Source organism: Mesitornis unicolor, unplaced genomic scaffold (assembly GCF_000695765.1).
Source record: "Mesitornis unicolor isolate BGI_N332 unplaced genomic scaffold, ASM69576v1 scaffold33282, whole genome shotgun sequence".
In the NCBI taxonomy this organism is placed as follows: Eukaryota; Metazoa; Chordata; class Aves; order Mesitornithiformes; family Mesitornithidae; genus Mesitornis; species Mesitornis unicolor.
In genome coordinates this window covers 2,696-23,967 of record NW_010169061.1, presented here as the reverse complement: position 1 = coordinate 23,967, position 21,272 = coordinate 2,696, and the positions used below count along the sequence as shown (strand labels likewise).

At 45.3% G+C, this 21,272-nt stretch overlaps 1 protein-coding gene across 1 annotated transcript; it reads right to left on the bottom strand.

Moving 5' to 3' along the window:
* Positions 1-4,153: 4,153 nt before the first annotated feature.
* On the bottom strand, positions 4,154-21,013 carry AGO3 (argonaute RISC catalytic component 3). The gene is made up of 17 exons (XM_010179250.1): positions 20,865-21,013; positions 18,330-18,450; positions 17,579-17,787; positions 16,378-16,514; positions 13,740-13,874; positions 11,788-11,875; positions 11,497-11,644; positions 11,064-11,183; positions 10,417-10,539; positions 10,084-10,217; positions 9,439-9,623; positions 9,026-9,185; positions 8,311-8,401; positions 7,425-7,619; positions 6,945-7,079; positions 5,325-5,524; positions 4,154-4,671 (listed from the first exon to the last, which is right to left on the bottom strand). Exons 1-17 carry the CDS (start codon positions 21,008-21,010, stop codon positions 4,563-4,565), a joined length of 2,436 nt encoding a protein of 811 aa, XP_010177552.1. The 5' UTR covers positions 21,011-21,013; the 3' UTR covers positions 4,154-4,562.
* Positions 21,014-21,272: the final 259 nt, after the last annotated feature.

Here is a 21,272-nt window from a genome sequence, read left to right as displayed (position 1 = left end):
CCACGCACCGGCGCCTGCTCAGGGACAGCCACTGGGGCTGGGTTAGTGTTGGGTTGGGGCTGGGTTTAGGATTCCCCAGACTCTGCTCCCATCCCGTTCACACCGCGACTGCTCAACACAAAATCCTCTACCAGCAGAAAGCATCGATTGGCTCAAGCACTAACCACCATTCTTTCAGATTTACCAAAAACGATGAGCAAATTGGCTGAGTTTACCTCCTCTCGTTCTATTTAAACACGTGCCCCATAGCTAATACCCCAAACGGCTCTGAAGTACCGCCTATGGGTGGAAAAGACAGACGGGAATCTTCCCCTTTGACATCCCGAAGGGTTTTCACTGATCCCATCAACTGCCAGCAGCAGCACCAAGCCCACAGCACTGAAAGGGGCAGAGCCTCTGCCAGGCGTGCCCAGAGACCAAGGGGGCCCTTTAGAAACGACCATCTCCGAAAACTGAATGTCCTGTCTCAACGAACACGATCTGAGCTTTCGACTCCTTGGTTAGAAAAGTGCTTGGAGTAAGGCTCTAAACCCTCAGCTCACAAAAACAGGGAAAATATCAAAAGAGGACGAGCTCTGAAGGAAGTGTAAAAACAAAAAGGCCTCAAGCTTTCGTAAGTGTAGGCTGAGCTTGGAGTGAGCTTCACCACCAGTAGAAAACCAGCACTCACAGCTGGAATTTGTACAGAAGGGACTATCTGGTGTCTTATGTCGAGCATTTTATAGGACAAAAATGAAGTGAAAATAGCTTAGGACCAATAGCATTTTGAACGAGTCTGACTGACAGCTTCCAGAAACCCATTTTACTCCTGAAAACCATTTCTGTGGCCAAAGAAACTTCCACAGCGATGCCAGAACGAACCCTACAAGAACTTTTGGACACGTTCACCAGATGACACACTCAACAGTAACACAGCGATCCTGAGTTAAACGGCCACAGCTGAAGTGCCCTACAACCAAAAACCCAGCTACGTACAGCGGCGTCAGTCGCTCTGTCGGCGCGTGGGGCAAATTTAACACCTCGGCTCCAAAACGCCCTCGCTTCTCCCCAAATCTGGCTCTACCCCGGCCGGATCGCAGGCCTCGTGCGAGCTCCCCCCGCGGAAGCGCTCAGTGGCACTTTTCATCACCAGCGAGCTCTCGGTGCAGTCAAGGGGTTGGGCGACGCGGGACCGGGAACCGCTTTTACAGCCACAGGGGAACGGAGGAGGCCAGAACGTCTGCAAGGTAAAAGTCAAGCCGTCAGCCTTCGCCCGCGTCCCTCTTTGGACCATCCCCAGACAAGGATCTGGTGACGCCACTCGCCCCCTCCCCAAACAGCACATCACATTTGAGACTCCTTTTTTTGTTTGTTTTTTGTTTTTTTTTTTGTCTTTTTAAAGGAGAGCAGGTACAAAAATAAAAGAAATCCATATACTCTGAAAATATACTGGAAACTGCCACCACAGATGAGGTACCATTTATCCCGACCCCCCACCCCCAAACTGCAAACATCAAAATATATATGTTTTTAAACAAAGGAAGAATATCTGGCTATTTAATCTCAGTTAAAATGACAGCACCCTTTGTTACACTTGATATTTCACACCATTAATTCTCTTTTGAAAAAAAAACAACCAACCAAGATATCTAACTAACCTTGATTCCTTGCTTCTCTCCTTGTTCCTTAGTGCAGTAATTGTCCATCTCCACTTAAATAAATATAGCAGCTACAGCATCATAAATGTGTGGCCCTCACAACGCCAGTAACTTGATATGGTAATACAAAGAAGTATCGGCACTTTACGTAGATATTTGCGAAACCAAGAATGGAGATTGAAACTCCCAGACACCCTTCACATGAAAACCAGGGCACACGCCAGCTCGACGGGTCATTTACATCACTTTCCCAATGAAGTTTCTTTCATTTCTTTTTTTTTTTGGTGAAAGTAGCAAGCGAAAAAGCTTCTCAGATCAGAGTGGCTGAGCGTGGGCAGGGTGAGAAGCACACAGCGCCTTTGAAAGGAGCGCTACGGGACTTTGTATAAAGGCATTTCCATCCAAACGCCAGAAATCCACAAGAAGGCTTTGTAAAAGAGGGTTCTTTTTAAAAAAACAAATAAATCTCCATTTTAAAACCATTTTCTGTTACCCTGAACCTTTTATAAGCACAGCCACTGGCTGGAGTGCTGCTGAGAGCAACCCGACCGCCCGCAGAGCCCGAAATCCATCAGAGAGGGGCACTGGGAGCCACCGCTCCCTGCAGCTCCCAAGGGCGCTGGGAGGTCCCGGAGCGGGGGGCGAAGGCGTGGGGTCCCCTTCACCACCCCGAGGACCCCCAGGCGCTGCTCCCCGTCACCGCTATTTCCAGTGCAACTTCAGCTCTGCGAAGCGAGTTCGGTGCGTTACCGCCCCTGACGCTGGGAGGTAACGTCCGCACGGCCGTCCGGTACAGCTCTTTGAGACGGCGGCGTGAGCAGCGCTACGGACTTGTCAGTACCGCGTACGGACGCACAGAATACAGTACTGGGTTTTCTGGCAGAAAAACGGGTGAGATTCGTGCCTTCTGAAGCAGAACGGGCTCAGATCTTAGGCTCAAAATACAGCATATTGGCAAAGAGTGGATTTCGGGGGGATGGCGGGAGATGGGCTGCGGGAACCAAGCGCTGGTTTTCATGTGGAGAGCAGGGGGAGCTCGGGAGGGCTGGGATAACAGCAATGCCCATACAAACGATCTGCAGTAAATCTACTATGAACCAGTGCAAATAAAACAGTCCAAAATGCAGTTCACGAGTTTACAAAGTGCAAAACTCCCCAGGCCCCTCGCTGAACAAACGCTCGGCTCTGACATCTTCAATATTGTTTTACCTCTAAAGTGGAATGAAAGAGTCCCGCTGATCCGCTTCACATTTCAGTGATTTAACACCTTAGAACTATCCCAGCCCTCTTTGTTTGCAAAGTGAAATGAAGTTACCAATAACTTAATTTTAAAAGGAAAGTCATTATCAAAGAGGAAAAAAGCCTAAAAACTCTTATTAGTTCCAGACATTTCACCCATGTCCAGGAGATTGAACTGAGCATGTAAAAACTAAGGTCTTAATAAAAAAAATCCTTTCTGTTTAATTCAAATATCCTCCACAATTCAAAGCCAAAAATACGGCCGGTTCCTTTGTTAAATCAAAATGCTGCAGTGACAAGGAAAGCTCGCAGGATTCTAGAAGCGTTTTTGCTATTTCTTTTTTTGATTTAAAAAAGGAAAATTCAAGATTCCTTCTGACTATAAAACTTTCCTTTCAAAATTAAGGCTTTTACTTTGTCCTCTTAAGATCATGGAGGTGTCCATTCTTCCACAGTCAGTGGGACAAACACTGCTTCAGCACAGCCCAATGGACACAGTTTTCATTTAGAACGCTTATTGCACTAAAAGATAGCAAAACAAGTTGTCAGTTCTTTAAAAATAAACACGGTTACATTTCTAAAAAATAAAAGTTGCCGTTGACCATATGTTCTGTAATAATTAAATTAAAGCATTATTATTACTCTAATAAATATAAAAGAAACAAAAGGAAGCTAAACTTCAAAAACACATACGTCTGAAATCACATTAAGGTGTGAGAGGCAGCAAGTAAACTCGCATTTTGCTTTTATCCAAAAAGACCTCAGCTCTAAAGTTTCAGTTCTGGTGTTTACTGAGTGCGATCCCGTAACGCCCCGAGCTCACACGAAGCTTCAACGTTATTTGACTCGCCAGATAGGAAAGAATTGAAACTTTTGGACTAGGTAAAACAGCAGCTTTAGTAAATTCACCAGGGAGCAGGAAGGTTTGGATCGCTACTGCCTGCACGCCAGACCACGAGCGGGTTTGCTTTTTAGAAGGAGCCGTTGGAGCGGAGAACTCCAAAGCTGTGAAGAAAGACACAAAGGCAGCAGTTGGCTGAATTAGGTCCAAATTAGTGGGTTAGTGTGCAAAGCATCTTCCCCCGCTCAATCTTTTCCTAGCTAGAGCTGTACATTCAAATGTACTTTGATATGTTCACATTCGAATGCTGGATGGCAATACTGAAACGTTCCTCCGTGCACCGGGGTTAAAAGCCCAATCATTTTTTGCACACTTCTGTCCCCTGAACAATCATTGCGACTGTTCCTATAAAGGTGGTTCGCTTGTTTTTTGTTTTAAATTACACCGTTGATTTTTTTATTTTATTGTATTATTATATATTTTTTTTTTTTTTGCAAAGAGAGTTGTGCTGCCGAGCAACTTGAGGTAAAGGCATAAGAGGGTTAAACTACGAGAAATTAAAATAAAATAAAACAAAAACAACAGATGATGGCGGCGCTTCCGACCGGAGCCCGCGCCAAAAAAGCAGTTGGCTGGTTTCATATTGCATAATAGTGCTGTGTTCCTCGATGAAGTAAACAATCCTCCTGGTGTCAATTTAAGGGTCAGCCTCTCGCCCCTGCACAGCGGCAACTCCAGCGCGATCGGAGGCGCACCCCATAAACCAACCCCACTGGAAACATACATTGTATGTGGCTTAATTTCGCAGTTCTTCCTCTCGGTGAGTACGCTCCCGTTGCGTTGACTTAAGCGAAGTACATCGTGCGTAAGGTGTCTTGGTGAATTTGTACAGCCTTCGCGAGGGCCTGCGGGTCTCTCCCGTTGCTCTGTCCTGAAACATGGCTTCCTTCAGCACTGCAGGGAAAGGAGAGACACGAGCAGGATGTAAACGATGTTAATTCGGATCAAACGCCGCCTTCGCGTCTCTGCGGTGCTCAGGAAGGCAAACGGCAATAGTAACAGAATTGGATGGTGAGAAAGATCTACTTGTCTGCTCAGACCCCAACCTCAAGGCTCGTGACAAATCCCCTTACCTCAGCTGCTCGGTTTGTTCATCTACAGATAAGCCCGTTACGGGTTACAGTTATGGCTTGGAGCTTCTGAAACACTCCTGACGTACGAAGCGGAGTTAGAGAAGTGGAAGGCTCTTCGCATTTGCTTCATTCATGACTAATCTAACTCTAAAGCGAAAAAAACCAAATGCATGGCCTGGTTCCCTCAGACCACATCAAAGTAACACCACAATACTCTGTTAAATCAAACTTCTTTTAATCTGAGTGTTCTCCAGCAGAATCCAGCGACCCACTCTTGTCTGATACTGAGCAGCAGCTGTCAGGAACGATTGTGTTAAGCCTAGTACCAGAAGTAACAAAAATTAACTACAAAGCGAGCAGTAATTATCTATTAAAAGCAAAATAAGCAGTAATTCTCTATGTCAGATGGTTTGATGCCTGGCAATGGAGCAAAGACCAATGGGAACACAAACTTAAGCGCACGTTTCCATTTACCTGTCATGTTCTTTGTCCACGAGATGGTACCGTGCTCTGAATGCTACCAGGTGAGCATAATACGCTGGTGCAGGTATAGAAACCGACCGTGTACAGCGCACATACGTGTGGCAGAGCTGGTAAGTCAGCAGCTGAAGTTCGTCTGCAGTAAAGCAGTTGTCATCCCACAGAACGTGGTAGTGCGAGGGACGGCTGGTACCCTGGGGAAGGGAACACGAGTGACCTCTCTGGCTCTTCCACGCAATCCAGTCGGATCAAGCTCAGAACAGGTCAGGCTACCCCGCCTGAACTCCTACCTAACGGCAGCCAACGACAATTCAGTCTCAAGTCAGCCCTAAGTGCATTCAAAGATGAGTAATCGGTCTAACATTTACATGATTATGCTACTCGAGTTATTCTCACTCGGAAAAAACCCCACATGGCTTCTAGACGTAATCCTCAACAATCAAAACCTGCTCCCAATGTGACTAAACCATGATTACATCACCTCTTAAAAAAACTCAGTTATTTCTTTTTCATTTTCAAGCAACATCCTGACAGTTTCTGTCATTAAGCTGACCCTCCGATGTGCTGCTGCTGCCGCCACATTGTTGGATGTAATTTCCACAGCCTGTAACTCACCAGTCTGCATTCAGTAAGCAAATAAACAAACACCCCTTCAGTCTTTCACACGGTTTACATCTGAAAACCCGATTCACTGTTCATTTCACTGTGGCTGTAAATCACAGGAGTAGCAAGTTTTGTTTTCAGAAATAACAAAGGTACAAGGTGTCCTCTTTAAAACACACTGAAAAACCCCATGTCTTACATCAATGTGAGTTTTAAAGGTGGAGCAGAGATCACCTCTTAAGCAAACAATACCGTTAGTCCCACAGTAATGTGTTACCACACAAAACTGAGCTAAATGAAACCTCCCTACTAAATAAGTGTTTATAAACACAAATGGCACAAAAGGGAGAAAACCAACATGCTCTAAATTGACATCACTTACAAAGAAACCATCGTACCTGTATTCCAGCATGGCTACAGAGGTAAAAATCAAACTCATACGGGTGTGTAATGTCTGTATCTACAGTAGTTCCAGCTGGAATATTGCCACTCCGTCCAACCTAGAGAAAAGGTTTGGTTAAAAAGTGCAGCCAACAACTGCGTACGCACCTCAACGGCCGTTAACAGCGCAGGTTCCTATTCAACATGTGCAGGGAGCTGCCCCACAACTGTCTGGACTGTGGCCACACAGGGCAGGGTCACCTCGCACCAGAGCAGGTTCAATGGTCAGCTCGAGCTTGGACTGACTTATTTGGAAGAACAGAAAAGTTCAGGGCTCCATCATTTTGTATTTTCTCCTGTTAGCACTGCCCTAGACTTGGCCCTAGTTCCTTACGTGACTATTAGCCGTAGTTCAGGGACAAACACCAGTATCAACGTGCAACGTGATAAAGCCTAATGGGGAGTTTTGGGGATTTTTTTAAACATACTTAAGGTCAGTGATTTTTCAATTGGGGCCACATTTTGTGCTTATCAATTCAACATTTTCCCTGAATGCAAAGCCAATCAGATTGACAGAGAAGCATAACATCCAGCTTTTCACACAAGGCTCCAAGAGAGGGCAAGGATTACCCTTTCAGTTCTGTCAGCACAGAACAGCCGTGTATGATGTCTCTTCTGCACCACGATGTAGGTTATCCCGGGCTGGTAATCTTTCTCCAAACTGATGCAGGCTTCTCGAATCGCTAGCAGTTCATAATACAAAACCTATGAGCACAAAAACAGAATAGTTTAGGTTTTCCTTCCGTTGTATCTGCACACACCACCTAATAAATGGTTTGCAGTTAACACTAAGCGCAACTTTGCCACGCAATTAGTCATCTTAGGAAGTACTTAGAAATAGATTGTTTCCCAAGTTCTAAGAGCTCTCCTCCCCAGACAGGAAAAAGGTTACAACTTCTCTTACCCAACACGCTTAAGAAATTCTCTCCTTAAAAGTCTCAATTACTTTGTGGTATCCTGGTACAAATGCAAACAACTCCGGCAGCAGCACGGCTTCTTCAGACACGAGAACTGCAGCTGATACGCAATAACACAGCCCAAAAAACCAACCTGTCGGAACTGCCCCTCGGAGACCCCATCCCTGTAGAAGATGATACGCGTGGGCTTGAACCGCGTCGACTTGTAGAACTGGATGAGCAGCTCCCTCACCATGGAGGCCAGATCCTGGATGATCTCCTGCCGGGGCCGCTGGACTCGCACCGTGGCACAGTAGCGGCTTGGGTGAGCATCCATACTACCTACAACCTGCAGGGAGGAGCACACGAGAGAGGGCTTCAAGATCAAACCTATACAAACAGAATTAAACACCCAAGAGCAGCAATTTTCAAGTAAAAGATGCCAACGCGCTCTTATAATCCACACTAATGCATATTCCTATAATCCAGAAGCAAACTTGTTGTCTTTGATGTTTTCTCACCTCTCACACAGAGAAACACTTCAGTTTGCCTCAGTGACTCTGAACAAGGATGCAGTTTCCATAACTGCGACCAGTGCCAAGTAAAATACCAAGGAGACAAAACAGCAAAGGCCTGACCACCCAACCACCACCTTGATCTCCTGCACCGTACCAACACAAAAGAGAAGTATCAAAACACATTCCTTGCACAATAGGCCTTTAATTACATTTTTCTCCTTTAAAAAGAAAAAAATATTAACGCAGCTTTGTGATGGTAATTATTTCCTTTAGAATTTTTTTGCAGAGATGTTACTTAATGCGAATGCCATTTTACCTTGATTTAAAAGTGAAAAGTTAAAATCTGAAGTAGGAAGCAGTGTTTATCTTTTAAAGAGATGTTTTTTAATAACACTGGAAATGTGCACAAAGAACTGCTATAATCCCTGAAAGGTATTTGACACAGGCAGAGCCCGCGAGTTGCGGTTACTACTCTAACATTTACCCAAGATGACAAAGCAACGCCGATTTAATACAACTCACAGCAGCTATGGAAGGCTTCTTTCCATCTCCAGCAGGAGGGTGCGTGACATCGGCTCCCAAAAAGATCACTGGCTGCTGGAACACAGAAGGTCTTCAAAAAGAAAAAAGTGCTAAGTCACACTTGCAGCTGAACGCTGGCGCAAGGTCATTGCTCAACGTGGGCTCCTGTTGCTCTTTCAGCTGAGCTGCAGCGAGCAGCTGCTGATCAGGTAACTCTGGCCAACCCCAAACAACGACAGCTTTGTGTGCAAGATGTGAACTTTGAAACCGCCAAAACCCACTGCCATTTCACTGTGGTGTTATTCTAGGGCAGAAAAGCTGCAGAGCTACACCTGAACGGCACAGACAGCTCCTTACAGCAAGCACCGTCCTGCAGGTGATGACACCAGTGCCTGGAGGTCAGGGAAGCACCACTTGGTACTGCAGCCGCCAGGCAACAATCGGCTGGGTACAGCACCACGCAGATTTAAGGATCAAAGCAGCAGGATGGGCTCCCAGCATCTCCAAAACGTTCTTCCATGCACCGTTGTTTTGTGTTTAAACTTTGACCAAGAACCACCCGGAGCCCACGCCATAAGAAATTCAATTCTACGTCAAATATCACCTGCTATTACCAGACAAATATTTCAACTTAAACTTGGCCATCTTTAAATTTTGGGTGCTAAGTACCAAACGTAACCACATCTGTTCGAACAAAACCCACGAAGATTCTTACCTTTGATGAGGTACAAGGATGTTGTTGATTCCTCCGAGTTTAACGTTAATCTTCAGGCACAGATTTGATAAGGTCTGTGGAGATGTTTTAATGACGTTCTTGACTTGAACACACTGAGTGGCCATTCCCAACAGCGTATCTCCCACACGCTTCACCTCCGCTGAGAAGCAAATATCAGGATACGCGTGAAAGTCTTGATCTTAGCTTAAGTCAAAATAATGTAAATTTACATACTCTGCAAAAAAAATCCAACTTATCAGCCTGTTCAGACCCACTTCCAATTAATTTTGTCTTCAGACACAAACCACTGGTTTCTAAAGAATGGTCCTGAAGAATTTTCTAACATGAGCTGGGCAGCGAATTTCTTCAAGCAGTATTTGACCGCACAGGTAGAGACAGAGGCATTCCCTTACCGTACACCGGCGTTTTCCCCGGCAGGATGACGATGATGAGCTGAAGCCCTGAATAGGTGTTCTTGAGGTGGCGAAACATGGGCTCCACGCTGTCTGCGCCCTGGGCGTATTTGCAGAAACAGGGCTGGCCCTGGATGGGCATCCCCGCGTCCTTGGAGATCTTGCGCAGCTGGTCCGTGAAACCCCTGAGGACGAGAAGCTTTTTTCAATTTTCACAGTAGTGACAGCACACAGCAACCGAAGCAGAAAGGGACAGAACCACCGTGTTATTGAAATGAAGATGATTCCAAATAGCTTTTAAACCAGCATTCTAAAAAACGTTCATTATGTGGAGGCCACACAGCCTTGAAACACCATAGGCCAGTATAGGAAAAAAAGAGTTTAGATGCCTTTAGTAGTTTCTTCAAGATCACAGAAGTAACTAGAGAAAGCAGGAACATCACAGCACCAAAACCCCGTGGTGTATCCAGGAACAGTGCTTGGACTGCAGCTTCCAGCAAGGAAACAAACCAGCCTGGATTCTCTCCCTTCCATCTGAGATGATCAAAACCAGGTGAAACGCTCCTTAGAAGTCCTATGCTCATGTTTTCCCTAAGCTGGCTCCATTAAGAGAGCAGCCCAAAGCCTAACTCCGACATGCCTTACTTCAGTATTTCTTCTCTGCATTGTCTCTGCGTGGCAAAGCAAGCGATAGCCCACATCTTGATCTCAACACCAGTGTGAAACTGCTTCCCTCGCATGTCCCATACTCCGTGGCTTGGGGTTGCCACTGTTCTGTTCTGTGGAAACAAAAGCAACAGATATTCAAGTGACTGCAAAAGAAAAACGCTATTTTCAGTGTCAGGACAACAGAAAGAAGTTTTACCATTCAAACCCTGATCCCTGTATTGCAGAACGCAACTGGGCTGAGTGAGACAGCCAATGTGCTTGGGAAATCACTCTTCAACAGAGAAAGAAAAGGAAAAGCCAACGCCTCACCCGTCCTCCGTACTGCAGCATGGGAGCCGGGAGCACGCGTCCCGTCACGTGGGCCATCTCGTCCCGCACTTTGAACTGGAACTCTTGAACAAACGGGTCTGCATCGTAATTTGCACTTCTCACCTGGACAAAGGGGTTTTCCACGTTACAGGAGCAGCGAACTCTAATCCACAGCACAGACAAAAGACCAACAGGACGCTGCAGAAGTGTTCTACAGTTCCCTTTATCATTAAAAAAGGCTCAGATTGAACAGCTCAGCACTAACAACCTATCCCCAGTGAGCACAATGAACACCATGAGGTGTATTGGATGAGATTTTTTTGTTCCCTTAGTTACTCAAGTGCTCGTTTATAGCACGCTTATTTAAGAGCATTTCACTTACTCACAGGATAGATCAAAAAGCTCTCTCCTTATTTTAGAAGTATTTAGCACCGCTATAAATTTTAGCATCCTATACTAACCAAAACCAGTATGGTGTAAAAATAGCAACAGGAATCATGGAAAAGAGAAGTACCTAAAACAAAATCTTACTTTCATGAGTTTGGGTACTAAAACACAAGTCCATTTCACTAATTTCTTTACAAATTGTTCTACTCCAGTGCCATTCAGTGGGCAGCATCGCTCCAAACCGAAGTTAAGGAACTCACCAATCTGCTGATTTCCTCTTGCCGATCTGGAGCCGATCTCGCCGTGGCCTTTATCATCGTCGACGTCTGATTGTCCGTGAGCTTCTTGATGCACCGCTGGCCAGCTACGATGTTACAGACCTTACAGGGGAACGGGAAGCATCGATACACAAGTGAGGATGCAGAAACAGTCCCAACATACCCTACGTACACAGCACTGTGCTGTCAATATAAAACACCACCCCCGACGTGCATAAGCAATCGCGTAGTTATTTCTCATAGTTCTGAACTTTAAAGCGCTTTTTAAAATGCGGATAGCCTTTAGTGAAATAAAATAACAACAAACATGTAAACATGGAAAGATGCATGCGCTGCAAAGCACAAGACTTCTTAATGTTTTGCAAAACGATACAATCTACCACTAAGAAGCTGATTTATCGAGTAAGCTCCTTACTTCTAAAGGCAGGTAGGTGTGTTTCTGTTCTTGTCCCACTTGTAGGCAAGGAAGGTGAGGGTATTTCAGCTGGAGGTTGTACTTCTCCCTGAAATACTGTGCTACTGTTCTCTCCACAGTCTGGCCATTTTCCAACTGCAAAGGAAAGCTGAAGAGACACGCATTTTAACAACGCATACTGAAATCTCAGTCGGCAAGTATCAGCATCCCCAAAATATCAAACATTAGGTCCTGTCACACACTCAGTGTTAAGCTATCACACACTTTATGCTCTGACAAGAAGCCTCTTACGTTTGATGACTTGCAGGCCTTCTTGTGACGTTGCAAACACGGTATTTCCTCCTCATCGTTCCACAGTGAGTCACCTCTACCTTTAGACCTGCACAGAAGTACCAAAACCCGAGAGTCATAACTCCACTAAAACCTGCACAGGAGACACAGAACATGCTCTGACCAACAGCTGTGATGGCCACTGCCAAACAGCACAACATAAGAAAATGTTATTCTCTAAACATCTTGCTTTCATGATGATTTCTGACTGATCAGGTATCCTCAAAACCAAACCCCAGTGTCTAACGTTCAGTGTAATCTCAATTCCTTGCAGCAGGTCCATTTAACAGCCACGTGACACATCTGACAGACGGCTGTTCTGACCATACTCCTTTGTTCCTCTCCTCAATGCCGTACACCTCTTAAAACCAGTTCCAATAGAACTGAAACTAAAAGGGCAAAAGCAAATTTCTACCTTATTGTCCATTTTCCCTCCTAGCTCTGTGTCCACATTCAGCCTGTAATTTTCCTTCATTTCACTAAGTTTAGCTTTTGAGCAGCTGAAGACCCTGTCTAAAAGCCCCCAGCCTACACACCAGACTCCAGACTTTATCTGCAATAACAAGGCCAGCAGCGATGGGAGCTCCAAGAGGTTTGCAGGGGCTATTTCTGCTAGCTGTGCGTGCCCTGTCTGTATGTGCATGGAGTAGACTCAACATCACCAAGGCCGCAGAGCTGTTATGTCTTTCCCAAGCCTAACACAAGAACAAACAGTTGAATAGAGCCTTCTGCCCTAAAGGTTCAACCCACAGCCTATGAGTAAAGGCTCTGGAGAAAGCAGCTGGGTGGCCTGTGCTGCTGAGGCCTGTGTGGACCATGGACTGGACACCCCACATCAAACCGGGTCCCCAAGGCCCTGCCAGTGACACCGTGGTTAGTTTTCCAGGGACACAGACCACTGCCCTGAAAGCATTAGGAGAAAATACAAAAAAGGAACCGTGAAGCACTGTGGCCAAGCAAAGGGCTGTGAACACAGAGATCTCTGGAACCCATTCACTGCTCTGTCATTAATCTGCTGTGACACTACAGAAGGCACTGCCCTCCCACAGAGCTGCTCATGGCCGCCAGCTCCTCAATGCAGGGTTTGTCTCACTCTACGTGATCACGGCTTGGCTGCAGTTCCCAGCTACTACAGGAGTAAAACCAACTACTGACAGCAAAGGTAACCTTTTGGTATTTTCTGACTGCTCTAACATAGAGCCTGAGGCATCCGAGATCAAGCAGAGATGGCTTCTCATCATCCAGCCACCTGCTTCCAAAACCAAGTCAACAGGTAGATGGGAAAAGGAGGCATGTTAGGACTGCTACAAAATAATCACAGAATCCCAGACCGTTAGGGATTGGAAGGGACCTCAAAAGCTCATCCAGTCCAATCCCCCTGCCGGAGCAGGAACACCTAGATGAGGTTACACAGGAAGGCGTCCAGGCGGGTTTTGAATGTCTGCAGAGAAGGAGACTCCACAACCTCTCTGGGCAGCCTGGGCCAGGGCTCTGTCACCCTCACTGAGAAGAAGTTTCTTCTCCAATTGAAGTGGAACCTCCTGTGTTCCAGTTTGTGTCTGTTACCCCTTGTCCTATCATTGTTTGTCACCGAGAAGAGCCAGGCTCCATCCTCATGACACTCGCCCTTTAAATATTTATAAACATTAATGCCCTTAAGGGTTTTTTTTTTTGCCACTAACGACTACTTTACAAACACATCAGCTTGTGACTATAGTGCACAAGTATACGTATTTTCTGCTTTCTAGTATTTCAATAGAGTTTAATCTTGCATGAAGTAACACAGGCATTTAAGGGCATACTGCAACTCTCCTGGCAGTCCTGGGGCCCTCACGATCCTAACCAGGAGGTTTCCAGTCCCTTACATTGGGCTCGTGTTACCTGGGACATAACAGATACGCATTTTTACTCACCCTTTATCTCTTTGGTGAATTTTACCCGATGAGAATCAGTCAGAGGTCTTGGTTGTTCATCAATATTATGAATGTCAAGAACTTCACACATAAACTGAATTACAGGTTGTGCTTTGTAGAAGGCAGTGGCAGAAACTAAAAAAAGCAAAATATTAAGTGTAAAAAAACCCAAACCACCAAGCCAGAACGTTGCGAAGCAGTATGGAAGTGAATGTTTTTTAAAATTCCACATAACCCACAATAAAATGTTGTGCAGAGCATTTTTAAGAACAGATTAGTAAGCCTTGCAACAGCTAAATCCACAAAAGGCAGCGCAGGGCCCACAGTGACACATCACTCTCCAGCACAGTCATCCTGCAACCACTCTGCAGGTCAGGGTCTTGGAAGGGTTTTTCCCCAGAGAACATTTATTTCTAGGGCTGTAATGGCCCAGAGACGTTCTCCTTCGACTCTGTACGGAGATGTGGGCAGAGATAGTATTAATATCTCTCTACTGAAGACTTTTTAGCATGAAAAGCCGAGGTTATTCAATATGCAATGTAATTTTGTCAATGATACGATCTGCTCAATTACTGAAACAGTGTTTGGTAGAAACACGAGCCCTGTTTTGACTATACACAAACGATGATAGCGCAGAGGTGAGTGCAACCCTTGATCTACCACAAGTTCTTGCCCTCCCTGCACACCACCAGCACAATCCCATTAAGTGACAACACTGTTTTCAGACAGGGCGTTTGGCTCATTCCATGGAAGAAAGAGCACAAACGGTCTGCTTGGCAAAGTCAGGAGCAACTGAAACAATACCTTCAGTGAGAAAGGTGAGGTGGCACTAGATACAGCTCAAACACACAAAAACCACTTTATAAATTTAAACTAAGTGGCAGCAATGGCAAAGCAACCCTTGCCAAGCCTTTGATCAGCTCCCCAGCTCCACGGACCCAACCCACCGCATTCCTCAGACAGGCTCAGGACCAGCACCTCGGCTGCGGTCACTGAAGGGACACGAGCAGCTCCCACCCCAGCGCCCGCAGCAACGCAGCCCGCAGAGCAGCAGCCTTTGCACAGAACCCCATGCAGGTCAAACCACCGGAACAAAACCAAGCGATGGGGTTAGAGCGCAACCTTTGCAGCCTCAAACCACAACGTGAAGTGGTTGCCCTGTAAATCGTAGCTCACAAAGTTCTTGAATTGCTCATTCACAGAAAGGACTGAAAAGTTTCTACTGCAAGAGTAACTGCTACGCTTTCTAATGCTGATAAAAATAACCTTGCTTCCCATAAAGTAACAGCACAGTACATCATAAATTGGTCTAAACTGATCCTCTTGCCTCACCTGAGTTGTAGTTATCTCAGCACCCATCATGTAGATGTTGGTTATTATTGGTTATTTCTCAGACTGGTAAGATTTTTACGTGCATTTTTCAAACAAGAGCTACACCACAGCTGCTGTTTGAAAGGCACTTTTATAAGAACAAACCCATCTGAAGTCACAGGAGTATCCTCCACAATTGAGGTAAACCAGAACACACGGACTTGCAAATTTTCAGTGTGAAAGCTCAGTATCACCTGCAACATTTTATTATGCTCCAAGACAGATGCTACGCACAACCTGACTTAGAGCAAAAAAGACAGACTATTTACCTTGGTTTTATAAAGCATTTCAAGCAGACAGCAAGAACAGAATGTGAATTAGGGAAAACTTTAGGCAGCACCTGCATCTCAACCGCTGACATTTTTCAATAGGGGTTTAGCAGCTAAATAGGCTCCGAGCGCTTACAGAACCAGGGAGCCTGACACAGGCACCAGTTGATCTCGGGTGCATTCATCTGGGACTCAATAAAGTGGTGCAAAGCAGATCTGGTTTTGCATAAGAAAGCCCATCTCAATTAGCCCTATTCACAGAAGTGTTGTGATCTCTTTTACAGAGTTTTCTGGGAAGTATTGACCACCTCCTGCGGGCAGCTGCATGGGGACACATCTAAAGCTGTTTGCCTGTGTCACTGCTGATGTACCAATACAGGAATTGAGTAGGAAAACAAGCCATGCTCAGCTTTTCCTTCCTATATAGGATTTTTTTTTTAATATGGCAGGTAATTTTCTGCCCAAACACTTACACGATGGCAAATCCAGAAAAAGAGACTGGGATTTCTAGGCAGCCTTTGCCATATAGGTCTGGTCTGAACTGGCTGAACAGGAAGCCAATGTGTGCATACGTACACTTCATTATTCCAATCTCACTGCTCTTATGACAACTTCTGCAGTAGGTTGACTTCACAGTTAATACTGAGTTTCACAAGGATATTACAAGATACAACGACTAAATCTTCAAACTGAGCAGCAGGACAAGGTGAAAACCCCTTGTGCATAACACAAAGTTTGAAAGTACTCTTATTCTGGTATAAATTTCAGCAAAATACCCCAAGCTACTTCAGCGCTTCATTATTTACAATATGGATTAAGAAATCAGTGTAGAAGATGGCTTCTTGTTCCTAAATCCCTCTGCACAGATGGCACCGAAAGTTCTCACCACACAAACGCGATACCACAAACTCGAGGAAAACGACTGAACGGCAAGGTCATTTTTTATCTTCGAGGCATGGTTGTCATCATCTTTATTCTTAACCCTGGGTCCAACTCACCATCAATATTGAGCATCATCTTCCACATGGCAGGCCGCACAGACTGATGGAACCCAAACCAGACCTCCCTGCCGCCGCCCAAGGGGTGGTCGTAGCCTTCGGGAGCTGAGAAAAAGGAGCGGCCCACGGGGGTGTACCTAGAGAAAAACATGGCCACACGTTTATGCTATTGCTCTCCAGATATAAAATACTGCTTTTCAAATAAAAAAAATCTACAATAAAGATTACAACACACAGCATTAATATTTTTTAGAATTTTGTGCACTGGGAACCTGTGCCTAGAACCCAGTTTAAACAATACACTCTGAATGCTTCTGTGTGAATTGCAGTGTTTTTAAACCCAGACATTTATGAGTTTTAGTAAAGCACAACCACTTCCAGTACTTACAACAAGTCAAGAACTAAGTCAACTTACCCCTTCTGATCCCCATCACAGCGGATTCTGTACAACAGCACTGCATACCCTGGACTGACCCTCAAATATCATTCTGATGTTTTATTAGGGGACATCTGAACACAATGTACACCGAGAAGTGATAACCATGGTGGAAACAAAGAACTTGAGAAACCCACATCCATGTGTAAAGGACCAGCATCAGTATGAAGTGAACATCTTTCACGCTGCCTTAGGATGCGGGGTAGCTGAGGAACACTGGCTTCCACCAACCACTTCCACCTACTGCCTGAAGCCAGCAATCAAGCGTTAAAAGTAACTTTCATTGACCAAAAAAAGCACAATTAATTTGTCCTTCTCCAATGTTTCAGGGTGCTGAGATAAGTAACAGTTTGTCAGTCTCAGCTGTGTACTGAAAACATGAGAAGCATGCACCATCGCTGGGTATATCAGTAAATGAAAAAGATTTGTGCTTTCAGTCACCGCCATCCAATGCACGATACTCAACTTGAGCAGAAAACACAAAAGCAGTGCTACAGCACAGTGTAATTGCTCTGTATTTCAATTAAGGCCCATTGTAAGTCTCTCCTGTTTCTTGATCCTTTCAAACAAATGCTCCACCTGCTCTGGAGTTTCAATGCCTACAGAAACACACACTGCTACGTAGCGAGCTCCAGTCTCCCCAGTCCAGCTAACCAGCGTAAGGTGAACGACCATTTCTCCTTTTCAGCTGTGAAGAAACAGGGATGAAGTCTCCCCGTGGGGATACGGCAGGGAAAGACAGACTGCAGGAAGAAGTGAACCTACTTCATGGAGGGGAGGTGTCGTAGCACCACATCGACAGCATGAACAGGGTTAGTGCTGATGGGTTTGTCGAGCTCCAGAGGCTCAGGCAAGGTTCTTCCTGTCAAAACTTCATGCAGCAAGTGCCAGCTCACCCGAGAGACAAACTTTATTGAGACTTTGAAGGGCCGATCTTTTCCGCCTTCCCCGGGTAATGTCACATCCAAATCCACCTGCGCGCGGGAGAGAAGCAGAAACAAAAAGCAGCTGTTTACATCTCGAGTCTGGTGGCCTTGAGCTTCCACTGCTTCCCTCAACTGGGCCAGAGACTCAACACCACCTCAGATAAGCAGGGCACAGCACATTCGATAAAAGCACATTTTCAAACGCACGAAATAAAGGGAAGCGCGTCCTCACCAAGCAGAGGAGGATCACGCAACTTCGTGGCCTTGAGTCAGTCAACTCTTCACTCAAGAGAAACTGTGGTCTGACTTTTTAATATGACTTCAGTGTAAGATGAGGTATTCCAGTCCATGGAACTGTGTATTTAATAGATTTTGCTGCAGAAAGAGGCTACTGAATTCTAGGGGAGGTTCTGAATGCAACCATTGCATGCACGTTTACATGCATTGGAATTTGTAGAAAATACATGAGGAGGACTCCAATAGTGCGAGATACTCTCAGTTTTCCTGAACTCAGCAATATTAGGAGCTGATTTGTTTCTCTTTCTTTCCTAAGCAGCTGTTACAAATAGCGTTTTTCTCAGTTATCTTACCCCAGTAGTGGCCACAGGAAGCGGATTGGCCGTATAGAGGCTCCTTTTGCCATCATAAACCGGTCTACGGTCCCCAAATATTGTCACTTTAAAATGCTGCACCATCGAGTCCACCACCTCCCTAGAAAAGTTGAGATTCACATTGAAGATGTTTCCAGAGAAGCATCAGACGCGAACCGGCTCCCACGCACCCCGTGTTTTGCTGAAGGAGTTTCAACAGTGCATTATTCAAGTGAATTACAGAGCACCCACTGGTATTGCAAAGAGACGCTTCACGTACTTCAGCTAAAATAACAGATAAACACTGCGGAATAAATCAGAACTAATGCAAATGCTCAACTACTGGAAAACATCATTACTGAAATAACTTCAGAAAGTCTCAGAAGTTACCAAGGCCTTTGCATAACCTTCATTACAACAGCAAGGCCACCCTTACCTTGGAAGAAACCCACAGGGCAGGATCATGAAAACCCCTCCAACGTCACAACCGAGAGCTGTGCCACGGCTGCAGTGCGGTTAATTGTGCCTGATAACGCTCATCTCTTCAGTTAACAGAGCTCCGAGTTCTGCCTGCACTGCACATAAAACTGAGGTACCCCAACAGAAAAGTCTTAGCTTTAAGGCCTTAATAATCCGAGTTGGCACAACAAAGTCAAGTAAAAGCCAGATCAAATCTGTACACAGTTACAGATTCTCCTAATTCACTTTACTGTAAGGTGATGGCAATAAAGGAAATAGTAACCTGATTCAAGGACTGGAATTGCACTTGAAAACAACCCATAAAATGTTCATCTTGTACAGAAAAAGGCTTCTTGGTACAGGCAGCAGATCTATCAGGAGACGCTTGCAACACCTCTAAATGAAACATGCCTCTGGGATTTGAATTCTTTAGGGATTCTTTGTTTTGCTGTGGTGCAACAACTGCACCTGACTGGGTACAACACAACTCCCTCATTCTACAGACATTAAACCCTTCTCGTCAGCACATGCAAAGCAGCATTCTCACAGAGCGGAGGTTACCAGTGTCACCATTTCCTGACAGGCAACAGGAACCTCAAGTACTTCAGGAAGACAATAAATACGGATTTCCTCTTCAACAGAATTAGCAGCAGCACTTTCACCTCTCAGCTGGGACGCGGGGAAAAGGAAGAGAAATTCTCCATCTCACAGCTTTGTTCACTAAACTCTCGGCATCCAAGTTAATTCACTGGCTACAGCACCTCAACATACTCAGACAACTTCAGAATATTTACTTCGTGCTCAGTCGTGCTCCTGCCTGAGTCCGTCACATTTGAAAGCCTCACCGAGCACCGGCGCACCACAAAAACACCACCATGCACAGGGCTAAGTGCACAAAACCCCCTATTTCCACAAGTGGCAGCTTGTGGTCACATCAGCTGTGACAAGAGCAGAGGGACAGAGCAGTGACGAAGGTGAAACACAGCTCTGGTACTCGTGTTCCCAGCTGCAGCCCTGCTCTCCATCTCCAAAGCACAGCATCGTTTACCTTCTGCTTCCCAGTGCACAACACAGCGCTAAAGAGCCAAAATATAAAGGGAAGTGAAAAGGAAAGGCAAACTGTAAAGCCTCCCTACAGGCACAGGTGAATTAAAACCCCAGAGCTACTCGGGAACTTACCCCCTGTCTATACCAAATACAGGCACGCTGACAATGTTACTCAGAAGCTGTTTCGGAATAGCTGAGTCTGTGTAAATCCACTGACTTACAAGTAACTGTCACAGCATGCCAAAGAGAGGGAGAAGTAAATTCCTAAGGTAAGCAGGTATCTGAGTGCACTGACTTCAACCTAGACTAATGAAAGCCACTCTTCTCGGCGTCATCCACTGCACACTACCAGAGGCATTTATCCAGCAGAGACTGTGCCCTTTTACTGGGCTCATTTATACAAGCTCTTGCCGTTAGTAACTAACATCTGCCACATTTTTACACACATTGAAGTCGGTAAAGTAGCAATAATTCAAATAACCGATTTCCCTACTTTGGAAAAGTTTTTCCTTTTAGATTTTAAATAACATTTAGTTGCTATTTTAAAGCAAATTGTTTCAACCCCCCTGTTTTCCAACATCTGCGGTTTCTCCCACTGTTATGGGAACAACTGACCACACGAATCACAGACCACAGCTGCTGCAGCAACCAGAGCTCTTCCAGCTTTGCCTCCCTCAGCCTATTTGAACCCAGCGTTTCCATGCAAAGGACATACAAGTGGTTTTAGTCAAAGTGAAATTCCATTTAACTCCACACCAAGATCACACTAGAAAAGAATCACACACCAAACAGTTCAGCTTCTCCTTGTATCCCTATGAGCGTAACAGTAAGATTACACTAAATATGAATTCCCATAGGACCATTATATCCCAGTTTTAGCAATTTATTAGTTTATATTAGTATATATTAGTTATAACAGACTAATAAGTAACTCCTCCTAAAAAATACTCAATGCAGAGAAGAAACACAGGAAATAGGAAGTGTTAGAACTTTTTGTTACCATCTTTAAAAAGCAAAAACGATTCTTACCTGTTCACCCTCCGAGGACACTTATCTGGTTTGATATCCACCTCATAGAGGTAGACATCAATCTTTGGGATTTCAACTTGGAAGCAGTTGGCCAGCAGTTTAATGGGCTTGCCCATGGTGCCATAGCCAGGCCGCCTGGGCACCATGAGCAGGGGCTGCGCCCCGACGGGTCCTGCGGAAACAAAATGAAACCACAGGTTAGGGGTGAGCACAGCACGGATGGGCACTGTGAAAGGCACCGGAAAACACTGACTTCATTGACATTCTTGTCTGGTTAGCTTTTCAATTTACTGTGCATCATTTAGATGAGGATCCTCAGCTCAACACCTGGGTTACTCACGCCTTACAAAACCAAGAGCAGTAGTGAACACAGTCCACTTTCAAGGATTTCTACTGCTATTTCCACTT